The sequence below is a fragment of the Nannospalax galili genome, unplaced genomic scaffold (assembly GCF_000622305.1).
Source record: "Nannospalax galili isolate Female #2095 unplaced genomic scaffold, S.galili_v1.0 scaffold680, whole genome shotgun sequence".
Classification (NCBI taxonomy): Eukaryota; Metazoa; Chordata; class Mammalia; order Rodentia; family Spalacidae; genus Nannospalax; species Nannospalax galili.
In genome coordinates, this window is record NW_008348218.1 from 3786384 (window position 1) to 3800416 (window position 14033).

General features: G+C 35.5%; 1 protein-coding gene across 5 annotated transcripts in view; it reads right to left on the reverse strand.

Moving 5' to 3' along the window:
- Wrn (WRN RecQ like helicase) overlaps positions 1 to 14033 on the reverse strand; it is a 135191-nt gene that overhangs the window by 69097 nt on the left and 52061 nt on the right. For all 5 annotated transcript variants that reach the window (XM_029569246.1, XM_029569247.1, XM_029569245.1 and 2 more), the window contains exons 9-16: positions 13236 to 13662; positions 10838 to 10918; positions 8989 to 9127; positions 7429 to 7504; positions 6004 to 6071; positions 5476 to 5584; positions 4314 to 4382; positions 1414 to 1496 (exon numbers count right to left, since the gene is read on the reverse strand). In XM_029569246.1, the coding sequence (XP_029425106.1) occupies positions 1414 to 1496; positions 4314 to 4382; positions 5476 to 5584; positions 6004 to 6071; positions 7429 to 7504; positions 8989 to 9127; positions 10838 to 10918; positions 13236 to 13662 (1052 nt within the window). The remainder of the gene's footprint in view (positions 1 to 1413; positions 1497 to 4313; positions 4383 to 5475; positions 5585 to 6003; positions 6072 to 7428; positions 7505 to 8988; positions 9128 to 10837; positions 10919 to 13235; positions 13663 to 14033) is intronic.

The following is a 14033-nucleotide window of genomic DNA, read 5'->3' on the forward strand; positions in this document are numbered from 1 at the left end:
AGGGTCAGGAAGCAGTATTGGTTCCCCAGGTGTCTGGGGCCCCAAGACTAGGAATGGTGCAGGGCCCAAACTAGGAGTATAGAACGGTGGGCGGGCCCAAACTAGGAGTACAGAACGGCGGTCGGGGGGATGGAAGGGTGAATGAGGCTTAGGGAGTCCCGGCGCAGAGAGCTGCGCTATCTACTTACCCCAAGAGGTCTGAGGATAGTAGTGCAGGCTAGGAGCAGAATTATTTTTTTTTAAATTTATTTATACACCCACTTCCCAGATAGCACCCTCCCATAGCCTCCCTCCCCCAACTAGAGCCCTTATACTCTGATATCCCTGCTACTGACTGCCAGTATTGGTTCCCCAGGTGTCTGGGGCCCCAAGACTAGGAATGGCACAGGGTCCAAGCTAGAGTATAGAATGCCAGGCGGGGGGGCAGGGGGGTGGTGGGTGGGGTGGAAGGGTGAATGAGGCTTAGGGAGTCCCGGCGCGGCGAGCTGCACTATAGACTTACCCCAAGAGGCCTGAGGATAGTAGTGCAGGCTAGGAGAGTTAGCCGGTGGTGCAGGCCCAGGGAAGCAGAGCGAGGTGAGGGCAGGGCCAGGACCAGAAGTGGTGCTCCTGGAGCCCAAGAAAGGGACTGGGTTGCTCTGGGTGAGAAGGGTCAGGAAGCAGTATTGGTTTCCCAGGTGTCTGCGGCCCCAAGACTAGGAGTGGCGCAGGGCTCAAACTAGGAGTATAGAACGACGCATGGGGGAGATGGAAGGGTGAATGTGGCTTAGGGAGTCCCAGCGCGGAGAGCTGCACTATAGACTTACCCCAAGAGGCCTGAGGATAGTAGTCTTGTTTATTTTTTTGTTTGAGACAGAGTCTCTGTGTAGCCCCAGCTGGGCTGGAACTTACCATATAGACCAGGCTGGCCTTGATCTCAAAGCTATCTGCCTGCCTCTGCCTCCCCCCAGTGTTGGGATTAAAGCCATGTGCCACTCTGCCCAGTGAAAGGTGATTCTTATGAACATGAATTAAAAAACTCTACACTGATTTAATTTAGATCCAGAATATAAAAAAAGATAAACTGTAATTTCACAGAATCTAGGATTCAACATTCAGTAAAAGACATGTTTAAATATATAACAATGTACTAACAACTCCTGAACTCAGGAAACAGAAATAACTAATAGTATTTGTCTCTCAAGGGTGCATAGTATAACAGAAGAAAACAGAGACATACATACAAATTATAAGCCAGTAGCCCAGTCTCTACGGAAAGGGAAATACAGGATATTATAAGATGGGAGAAACACCAAGTTGGTCAGAGATTTCCTAGAGAAGTCAATGTTTGAAATAAACTTTAACAGAAGTGAAATCTAGTCTCTAACCACAGGTTTAACTTCATATTTACAAATGTCCTACTTTGTTACTTACCAATATCAGCCTCAAGTTGCTGGAGTAAGTCCAAGTTACCAGAACAGAATTCTGGAGTTATGTATACAATCCTGTATTTCCCTCTGAAAGAAAAACAAACAAACAAACAAAAAAAGAAACAGGAAAGGAAACTTACTACAATATAAAAAATGAATGTTATATATGTCCATATATTCACATGTATTTGTTCTTTGATTTCTCTTTGACACATCAAAATAAAATACGGCAATGTCTGCCAGGGAGCATTCAGCACTGAGGTGATACTACAAGCTAGACTTCTAGTACTGCTAGATTTCTAGCAATCTAGTCCCAAAACAAAATGCTGAATTAATGACCAGACTTTCATAAACTTTTCACGCTATCTCACCTCCATATCACCCACCTCTGAGAACTAAAACCCAGACTCCCTGCTCACTCATGATAAGACCTCAATATCCTTTTTTAATTTTATATATTCTGTTACCTTGTTAAAACTTACTGGGTAAGGGACAGACACTGTGTCAAAGGCAAGCCAACCAACACCTGTCCTAAAGTATGGACACTTGACCAAGAATCAACCAACAGTGTGATATGTAAAGAAAGGAGTGGCAGAGCAGCCATCTTCTACTTGGTGACAAGAAAGACAAGAGGCTGTACTAAGAAGGGTCAAACCCCAGCTTCTCTCAGAGGCAGCCATGATACAGTCTTTTATCCTTAATATAAAAATCACTGTTTGGGGACTGGAGAGATGGCTCAGTGGTCAAGAGCACTGGCTGCTCTTGCAGAGGACCAGGATTCAGCTCCCAACACCCACAGGGCAGCTAATAACCACACATATCTCCTGTTTCAGAGGATCTGAAACCCTTTTCTGGCCTCTGTGGGCATTGCATGACACAGGTACACATGCAGGCAAAACACTCATACATATGAAATAAAAAGAAATTTTAAAAAATTTTTTTAAATCACTGTTGTTTAAACTACTTATTTTCATTTGCTAGTAAAGTTTTCACTCTACAAAATAAAAACAGATCAAATGAAAAGTATTTTTCCATACGAAATCTTTAGAGCTTTAATGTTATGTAATTTTAATCTCAATTAAAAGAAAAAAGTTAAGCATATAGCCACACAATATATGACCTATTCAGTCATATCCCCCAAATGGAAACAATCCAAGTATCTATCAGCAAATGAATGGACAAACATATTGTAATATATACACATAATGCAATCTACTTGGTAATAAAAGGAATGAGCTATTAACAAATTTAATAGCATAGGTGAAGTCCCAAATAATTATGTCTCATTATTTAAATAAAACAAAAATAAATATATACTATATGATTGACTCCACTTACATGTAATTTTAGAAAAGGCAAACTAATTTATACTGACAGAAAGTAGATCAACAGTTACTGATAGGAAAAACAAGGAAATGGGAGGAAATAGGTAAGATGTTAAACTTTGTAAGTGATAAATATGTTCATTGTCTGGGCTGTGATGATGGTTTGTAGGTATAGATGAACATTTATAAATTATGCATTCTCAGAACATACATTTACTGTATGTCAATAAAGGTAATGAACATTTTCCAAAACACCAATACAGATATTCACAAAAACAGTTGTTTTCATCAGCTTTATTTGTAACAGCCCCACAACAAATAGCTTAGGCATCTATGAATGCGAAAATATAAAAATAAACTAGTGGGGCTGGAGAGATGGCACAGTGGTTAAGAACACTGGTTGTTCGAATCCCAGCACCCACATGGCAGCTAACAACTGTCTGTAACTCCAGTCCCAGTGGATCCAACAGCCTCTTCTGTCCTCCACAGGCATTGCACGACATGGGGGCACTTACCTACATGTAGGCAATACATGCATACACATAAAATTTTAAAAAAATTTTAAAAACAGAAAAATTTAAAAAATAAAAAATAAATAAACTAGTATCCATACAATGAAATACCTTTTAAATGACAAAAAAAAAAAACCCTGATAAATGCAGTAACATGTAGGAATCTCAAGAACATGGAGTTGAATGTAAATGGCTTACACAAAACTAAAAATGTAAAGGATGGACTGGAAATACATATGTAATAACTTTCTAGAGTGACAATATTACACGTGTGTGCATGTGTATGTGTGGTACAGGTGCACACACCAGTGCCCATGCACACAGAAGCAAGAGCAGGATGCCAGGTGTCTTCCTCTCTTGTTCTCTATCTTACTGGCTTGAGATAAGACACTGTCTCTCACCGAACCAAAAATAGCTCACAACACCAGTTTGGCTAGTCTGGCTGACCTGCCAGGGTGCTCGCTCCCTGGATCCACCTGACTCTGCCACTCAATGCTGGGTTTACAGGCATTTTACACAGGTGCTAGGGACTCTAAACTAAGGTCCTCATGCTTTCAGTACAAGCCCTCTTATCCACCAAGTCATGTATAAAGGCTTTGAGTTATGTGTATGCCCATCTCGAAACTCAGTAAACGCACTGTATACATTAGTACATGTCTATATGTTTGGATATGTCTGAGACATTCTTAAGAATTAGCTCATGAAAGAATTAATGGAACGAGAGACCAATGTTCCAGTCCTGGCTCAGCCACAAATTCTGAGCAAATTATTTGTCTTTGGTCTCATTTTCTTAATCTGTAAGGTGAGACAGAGACTCTCTCTAAATTCTCTTCCAAAAGCAAAATTTCATAATTCCAAACTACAATAGCAGTCTTACAGATGAAACCTAAAATAAAAGACATATTTCAGTTGGAAAGATAACAGCTCTAATTTAAAAAGCACTGTAGTAAGTTATGTTTTCAAATATAAACATTTTACCAATATTTTAAATAAATAATTTTATGTACAAAATTCTGTCGTGTCATACACATCTTACAACATGATCTGAAACTGTATAAATTACTCACAATTTAATATCTCCTAGAACATTTTCTGACTGTGCTGATCCAAGGAAACAAGCTGGAATGTTGGACATTCTAGAAGAAGAAAAACAAATGTTCTGGAGCACCATAAACACCAAAAACATTAACTTCATTCTTAAGACAGAATAAAGAAATAATATATATTCCTCTTATTTATAATATTCTTTCTTTAAAAAATATTTTATTTATTATGTTTTCTGTGTATGAGTGTTTTGCCTGCATGTATGTGAGTGCACCCATGCCACGGCTGCAGAAGAGGGCATTGGATTGCCCGGAACTGGAGTTACAGACCGTTGTTAGACATCACGTAGGTGCTGGGAATAGAACCAGGTCCTCTGCAAGAGCAGCCTGTGCTCCTAACTGCTGAGCTAGCTCACCAGTCCCCTGCTCTGTCTTTTTTTCTATCTTGTTAATTTGATAAATTCCTTCAAGAGCCATTATCAGAAGACAGGTTTTTAAGGTGGGGTCTTCCAAAATATGTGAAAGCTCATGTTGACATAACTGAAGTTTTTCATAGATAAAAAGTAAACTTTTACATATACCCTTCATAACAAGCTACAGAGCCCAGGGAGCAGAAGATGTAAAGAATCTAAGACAATCATTATAAATTAAAACTAAGCAGTAAATCTTTATAAAGAAAAATTCATCAAGGCAATCTGGTAGCCCTGAATTGAAGAACTCAAGGAAAAACTTAAGTTCCTCTATGAACACGTCGTTTACTGCTGCAGCAGGTGCAGTAGTGCAGGTCTGTAATCCAGCACGTGGAGGCTAAGGCAGGAGGACAGAATTTGACTCCATCCTGAACTATACATAGTGAGACCCTATTTCAAAAAAATAAAAACAGAAAAGAACAAAGTCACTCCCAAAAACATATTATTGTGAACTAGATTTTAATATTAGATTAATAATAAATTAAACATCATTTAAAAATTAATAATAAAGATTAATCTGATGTTTCATTCACAGAATAAAAAAGGAAGGCCGCTGGGCACGGTGGCTCATGCTTATAAATCAAGCACTTGGGACGCTTTAACAAAAGGATTGTGAGTTTAAGGTCAGCCTGGTCTGCATAGCAAAACCATATCAAAAACAAAAGAGAAAGAAAACTTCAGAGGGGCAATGCTGTCGCAATGAAAACTGTACTCACTCAAGCTGCAGAACTTGGTCTTCCATCAAAGAAATAAGAGGAGAAATAACAATGCCGACCTTGCCTGCATAAACAGGTGGGTACTGGAAGCACAAACTCTTTCCATATCCTAGAAATAAAAACAACACATACATAAAAAAATAAATTCCTAATGTTTTCATTTCTTCTTACAGTATGTTTATATAGCTGAATAACTAGAACTAACATCTGCCTAAAGGGTAATTCACATATTAAATTTAAACATTTATCCCAAATCACTTTCTTCTGTATTTTTTTTTCTTTTTTTGGTCTTTGTTTTTGAGATAGTCTCCCTGAAGGCCCAGCTGTCCTGGAACTCACTATGTAGATCAGGCTGGCCTTGAACTCACAGAGCCCCCTCTGCCTCCGCCTCCCTAGTGTTGGGATTAAAGCCATGTGCCACCACGTCCAGCTCTCATCTGTATTTTACACCACTTATATTTTGAATAGGCACTTTAAGAATGTAAGACTTTTCTTAACGATTAAGTTATTTATTTAAGTATAACTTACCAGTTGCCATGACAACAACATTATCTCTTCTTTCTTCCAATACAGAGTGAATAACTTTCCACTGAACCCTTGAAGGTAAAAAAGCAAAACACATTTATGTCTTGTTAATAAGAAATCCAATGCACAAGTTAACATATTTAATTCCTTCCTCTATCTAATAACATTTCCTTGATATTGTTTTTAAACTTCCTAGATAAATATGTGAAATCCTTAAACTTTAAAACAAAGACAAATACCATTTAAGCACCCTCTCATTCAGGCTGACTTACGAACTAAATTCTCATTTGGTATATGTATTAAATTTTATTATATATAGCTAAAGCATAAAATAAATCACAAGCTTCATATACAGAAGAATCAATATTATAAAATAAATAAGAGAAATGTTCCAAGTTTGAAATGAGGACTCTGTAAAGTGATTGTAATATTCTTTATCTTGATAAGGATTTAAATTACATAGAAATGTACATTTAGATAGAAGAACAGTAAAGTCCACCATTGACCCCAGAGTACATTTTAAAATTTTGATGGAGTAAGGATAGAGACAGATGGATGGATATGTGATAAAACAAGAACAAAACGTTAACAGTAGAATCTAGGTGGTTGGTATATAGGCATCCACAGTAAATAATAATAACACATTTCACCATCACTGTACCTTAGAAACTCAATAAAATACCAAGAAAAAAAATAAATGGAGACATGATCTCCTATGCTGATAACAACCTATTCTTATTTTAAGCACTATTTCCCGAGGACACTGAGTTTATAAGCATTTAATTCTCTATACGCCTGTGTACACTTTTCTGTGTGTAGAATATATTTTCAATTTAAATTCTAAAATTGAAAGTTTTTAAAAAGTCTTCAAAATACTCTATTTTGAAATTCTCAAAACTGTGAAAATCCAGTCTAAATTTTTACTTTCTTACTGGTCTTACTCAATTTTACCCATTCCCAATCTCATTTTTATTCATCTCATTTTTCTAATTATAAGTGTGCCCATTAGATGTAAATACATTTTTGAAGGTATGTTAAAATAGATAAAAGAACCATTGTCCTGCAAACTATTAGGTTGCAAACTTTTATTAATATGCTTCAGGAAACAGAATACACAAAATAGGCACAAAGATGCTTATTTAATGAAATATAAATTAGCAGAAAATGAAAATTCATTAACACCTTTAAACTCATTTCTACATAGCATCACCCAGGTAAAGAAAAAAACATGCTTCCCTGCTTACTGAAAGAACATGGAAATTTTCTATAATTGCTACCTCAACATCGTTTAGTAGTCACGTATAAGACACACACCGGCGTGTGTGACTACAGGGAGGGTACCTGCTACTGCTAAATGAACTATTTACCTATTTTCCTTCCTGAAGAAAATAGTAACTATGTAATTTAATTAATTGACATTATACTTACGGTTTAAAACTGCAGTGGCCAAAGTAGGTCTTGAGACAAATAACTTGCTTTGCATTAGGTTCTGGCAATAAATGGTCTTAAAAAAAAAATAAGATAAAAGCATTGTTATTTTTGTCCAAATACAAGCACACCACACAAAGCTGGGCGTGGTGGCACACTCCTGTAGTCCCAGCTCTTGGGAGGCAGAGGCAGGCAGATCTCTGTGAGTTCAAGGCCAGCCTGGTCACCACAGTGAGTTCCAGGACAGCTGGAACCAAAAAGACCAAAAACAACCAACCACCACATAAGAGAAGGGAAGGCTGCTTTCATTAGCTTCCTACAGAGACTGTAGTGATGGGCAGGTTTAATTCACTCACTTCTAGTCAAATTAGGTCCTCCAGGCACCAACCATGACTCAAGGCAATATTGATTACCAATAAAATACTAGATTTTATAGTGAGTCATATTTTACCAAGACTGTAAAAAAGGAAACCACACAGCATTTTGAAGTTGGGTATACTTGTAGGATCTAACAACCAGAAAAAAACCAAAGCAGGCAATACGCTAATAGAGATTTTATAGAACTACCAACTTTCAGTGAGTAGTAAATACAAATTATCATTAGTGTCACAAATTAAGTATACAGACAAAACAAAATCTTCATTTTAGTTTCCTAAAACTAAATCTAGTTACCTCAATCTAGTTACCTTAATCTAAGTTAATTATCCAATTAGTTAGATTAACTTAGTTACCTAAAACTTTAACCAAAATTCTAATTACACAGCACAACAAAATTACTATGCTAGCTCTACCAAAGTGACAGTCACTATCCATTCTGACATTAAAAGATTCAGTGTAAGAAAGAAAGGATAAAACAAAGAATCAAGGTAATTATCACTAAACACATAAGAAATAATTATTATATTTCTCATCTTTAACAAGTCTAATATAAAATAAAACAGATATGGACAAATCATGGCTGCACCTGATACAAGAAAGTGAAGGGGAAAGGAAGCATCTGCTTAGAATATTCATACATACCTTCCACCTACAAAATGCTTTAAAATTTCCACATTTTTCATATAATAATGCAGTCTAAGTCTAGTGAGAGTTCACTTTTTGCAAAGTCCCCACAATTTAACAAAATGAATAGAGAGATTATTTATACTTAAGTCATAGTGTGTTCATTTAATATATTCTTTATTAAAGATCCTGGATACTATAATTGTTTAAATAATATAGCTCCTGAAGAACAGAGTGCATATATCCATGTTATCTACAATGATCTCCTGTACAAGCAATTAGAAAATTATTTTTTCACTGTCACTAAGTCCCAAACATAGTACACAGGTCAAGGATAAAAGACTTCATTCACCACATTCACAGAATGATAGTCCTATTAGTTATTTTTTATAAACAGCAGATTATACTCTATGGACACAAGAGCACTAAGGAATTAAAGGGCAAGTTTATAGACCTAATAATTAACTATATACCACAAAATCCTTAACATTCAAAACTCTGAAAAGGTGAGCCCCAAAGGAAAAAGGTGAGTAGTTTCAAACACATTTCCATGCTTACCCTCATCTTCCTCCTCCTCTTCAATGGCTTCAATTTTATCTTCATCTTCTTCCTCAGTAGGAAGACTTACATTGCTTTCCATTTCTAACCATTTAGAATGAGTTGGTTCTACTATGCCACTATTTAGGTTTTCTAAAGACTGAAAGTTTAAAAGAAAATTTGAAAGCAAAACCACTGACAATATCGTATCTTTTTCACCAAACACAAAAAGAGTATTATTAACAAAGCCCACAATTTTGTTCAAAGCTGGCAGATGTTCAAGCAATACCACAAAAGAACATGTGTGCTTCTCTATAAATATGTGTTCAAGAATGGTTTCCAAGGCACAAGGCCAGGATGGAATATTTCCAGCATAAACAAGGTTCATTAATAGCATATAATGAACTGCCCTTGGGGAAATCTTTTATAAATTTTCAATTTGCATAACTTAAAAGATTTTTTCCTTTACTGAATTTCAATGCTATCAATTCCCAAGTGAAATTTGTGGATTTTAATGTTATTTTTAATAATGAGTTTCATTATCACATATCAGTCACATTCTTCTTGAGTAAAGATGATGCTTAAATTATAAGCAAGCAATAAATGTGTTTTGGAACTGTCAAAACAGAAAAAATAAGATTTCAAATAATTTCAGGAAATACTTCATATGTGAAGTAAAGCTATTTTTATTTTGGCATTATATCTGATTTTTCCACTAAACGAAATTACCTATTTTAAAAATATTAGTATATTTCAAAATTATTTTATCTATAAAACTTTATACTATGGAGTAGCATGAAAGATTTATTAAATCACAGTTCTTATTTTCATTTTTTATTAAGCCTTCCATTTGTTATCCTTACTAACTTTAAGAATTTTTTAAAAAAATACATTCATTTCAGTGTTGTAAAAGGAAAAAGAAAAAAAAAAAAAAACCCAAGTGATTGTTTCTTTAAGTCTACAAACATTCAGAGAGCACTATACAAGCAGGATTGCCCAATACTGACATAAAGTTTGCCTTCTAAGAGATTTAATATACAATATGTTTGTAGAAGTCCACAAGAATCCCATACATGTACCACTTGAATACTATACATCAGAGAGATAAATTATGATTTAGTTCATGTTTATTACATATTTACTGAATGCCAGGCTCTGTACTAAACTCTAATATAAGCAATGAATAATCAATGTAAAAAGAAAGATTCAAATCCACAGATGAATTCAGAATCTTTGTTCTTATTATTTCTGCAAGTTGTGACCAGGAGTCACAACTAAAGAATTAGAAAATTACTTTCATTTCATAAAAAGGAAAAAAGTCACACGGCTCTAAAACTGATAAGTGTTATAAACAGCACACTTCTCACTCATGTAACTGAGCTACAATGACTGTGCCTTTCCATTCTTTTTTTTTTTTTTCCTGTGTGTTTGCTAGATACTAAAACCAGGATGTTATACATGCTAAACACACACTCTTCCACTGAGTTACATTCCCTAGTCTCGTTTTTCCTATCCATCTGTAGTTCGTAACACTTGACAAACTGGAGATTGAGTTAATGGGTAGGAAATGCACAAATTATTAAGTACTACTTTCAACTTCAGTAATAAAACAGAGCACAGTTGAACAATTATAAAGAAAGTGACATAACAAAGGATACAGAACATGTATGAAAAGAATTCAGTAAATCTAAAACACAACTGATAGACCATAGTAGGAAATAGCAACTGGAAAAAATTTTAAGTCTAATATTAAATAATGGGATTAATTTCACTGTGGTGGCACATAATTCAGAATTAGGTTATATTTTTGTTATTTAAAGAGTTCTTCAGAAAAAAAATTGAAGTACCTTTTTCTTAGTTTCAAACATACCTTAAGCATCTCCATTTCAAAATCTTCATCACTTTCAATTATATAAGATGAATCTTTTTCATCATTGTTGGGAGGTAAATGCTTTTAAAAAAAAATATTTCCAACATTAACTTCCTATACAATTTGATTCTATATCTTCTGTTCCACAAAATAAAGTTCTTACTCACTAGATCTATTTAGATTTCATCCTCTTCTTTAATAGGTAGAGGTATAAAGTATAAAAATTTATTAATATAACGGGTGGAAAGAGTAAAGAACTTTGAAAGAACAAAGAATGAGGAAAAAGAAGTAGATTTTAAAGTAGATAAACAGATTCGAAATGGTCTAGTCTGGGCTGGTCTAAACCAGCCTAAAATAGTCTGGTTTGGTCTAAACTGGTCTGGTCTGGTCTAAGCTGGTCTGGTCTAAACTGGTCTAAATCAGTCTGGTCTGGTCTAAATCAGGCTGGTCTGGTCTGGTCTGGCCCCTGTGGGATCCAGCATTAGTAGCACGGTGCATGCGTGTGTCTGTGTCTGTGTCTGTGTATACACAAACATAATACACATAAATCTTTCTAAAATTTCTATAGAATTAGCATAATGCACATGAGCAAAAGATAGTATTTTCTAAAGAAAAACCCTGATTCACAAACTGAAATGGGAATATTCTGAAAACAATTAAAAAATACATTTACATACTCAAAAGAAATGATTGCCAAAATAGCTTTTAAAAACTCTTCAGCATATCCTACTGATTTATTTCTCATTGATGATTCTGTTTCTAAGCAGAAAGTGCTGCTCAGATGTAAGACTTCAAATCTTGGTCTGCAATACTGTAGTGCCCACCTGTAGCTAAGGGAGATTACCCACTATTATTCTAAAATGATGGCTAAATTTGTTTGCTCCCCCTATCTAGAAACTTTTGACAGGGAACTGACACTGATTCTAGCCACTCCAACAGCTATCAAAATGCCTGAAAACAAACCCTGAGTCCATCACTCTCGTGTCCAGCCTTGGCAGACAAAAGAAAAATGAGGATGGCCCAATAGAGGAATGCTTTTGGAAGCTCTCATCAAGAAATCCCAATGGACTCTGATATGAACATTTGAAATTTGCCCTGTTCTGAATTTTTTCTGGTTCCCTGTCTAGGACTTGTAATGCTAACTACTCTTGTCTTTACTTCTCCTTCACATCTCCTAGGCACTAGTCAAGGATTTTCTTTTCCACTGCCTTACCTTGTTGTCCCTGTTCAGCATGAAAGAAGCCAGAGCGGTCTGCATCCTGATTCCCTATTGGCAATTTGGGTAACCTCTTCAGAGGATGGTATGGTAAGGATAGGAGGTAGGAACTGGCTAGGCAGTTAGGGTAAAAAAAGACCCCAAAGAAAAGTAGCCAGTTTCTTGGCTAAAAGTTAAAATGTCCTTGAGCCTCTTAGCATCACACTCTGTTCCAAAGACCAAAATGTCAAAAGTGTTTGGGAGTGCTTACCTAATCCCTAAAAAAGTTTAGGGTTACCTCTTCAGAGGTAGCAAAAAGCCAAGAAAGAGGGGAAAGAAATAAAAAGAAAGAAAGGAAAGAAGAAAGAGAGAGAGAGCAAGCAAGCAAGAAAGAACGAGGCACACGAACTTGTCAGAAAAAAGTGATGGGGAGATATGGGAGGCGTTGGAGGGGAGGGAGTGGGCGTGGATTTGATCAACACACCTTCTATGCATGTATGAAATCCTCAATAAATATTTTTAAAATTAAAAAAGAAGAAAAAATGAAAGTTGAAAAAAAGGAAAACTCAAAGAAGTTATCCAATAATGAGACTTTCATTTCTATAACAAAATTAGAAATAATCCTATTCAATAGCTTCAAAATCTAAAAAATAACTGAAGAAAATTCAAGAGAATGAGTATCTTCAGTAATGTGCAAGCAAATGGAAATTAAGAAACTGTAGCTCACTGACTCTCCAGAAGACAGTAAACTCATCCTAGCAAATAATTTCTATTAGAAGAAATAAAACCTATCCCCAAAAATCAAGTTTAAAAGAATAAACATTTGCAAATAATCAACAAAAAAGCTATTATCTATTATGTAAAAACCATAAGAAATAGTAAAGTAACACATTTCAACAAAGGTCTGTTTACAATCTAATAAAATCTTTCTACTATACAATGTTGTTTATCATATTATGTTGGAAACAACAAAGTAGGGCTCACAAGTTAGGGTGGCCCACTGTCTTTGTCAATAAAGTTTTATTGAAGCACAGAAGACATGTGTGTTTACATTTGTCTATGGCTGCTTTTGTAATACAACAGCAGAACTGAATAGCTGCAACAGAGACTATTTAGCCCATAGAGCCTAAACATCTACCGTGTGCCTGCTTACACAAAAAAGTCAGCCAACCACTGATAAAATGCTTCCTCTTGATTTAGTACCTCAGCAGATTGAGAAGATGTATCATTGCAAGTTTTTCTTTCAGCCTGTTGTTCCAAAATTTGGAGTTCATATTCTGAAATATCTAATGACATCAAACAAGTTCCCTCCATATTTTCTTTCAACAGATTGTCTTCTACTCCATCTTCAAATTCACCTTCTTCCTGCTTCACTTTATTCCCAAATACATCAACTCCATTGTGTTTAACTGAATTATCAAATGTGGGGTCCCATGCCTCCTCTTTAACTGTAGTAAAAGTCCTATGTTCTCCAATTTGCTTTTGCTGTTCTCCAATCACAGCTGGATGGTCTGATGACAAGTTAAAAGAACTGCCCGGCTTCAGTTTATTCTCAATGTTTGTAGGGTCAAGTATCACCTTCTTCAGTGAATATAGATTTTCTGAAATAGTCTTCAATATTTTAGAAACACTGAAACAATTAAAGAAAGATTAATTAACTTCAATTGTATTAACCATAAGGACAAGTTTTAAAGATTCTTACTAAAGCTTTCTAGACTGAATTCCACTTAGAAAACCCATTGCATGAGTCATTCTTCATTTCCAAATGCCCATACGTGATTAACGTTGGCAGCCGCCCGTCCTGCATAGTTAGGTACTTCGCACGTTCACTGGGAGTCAGTAGTGTTTGGTCCCAAAATTGGTTTATTCCAGCTTTTCTTTATTTTTTAATATAATTTATTAAATGTAAAGTAAATCAGTAATATTTGACCACAAAAGAGAATAGACTATTTCATTAAGTCCTGGACCAAATATACCAGAAGACCTAACAAATTTCTGTTT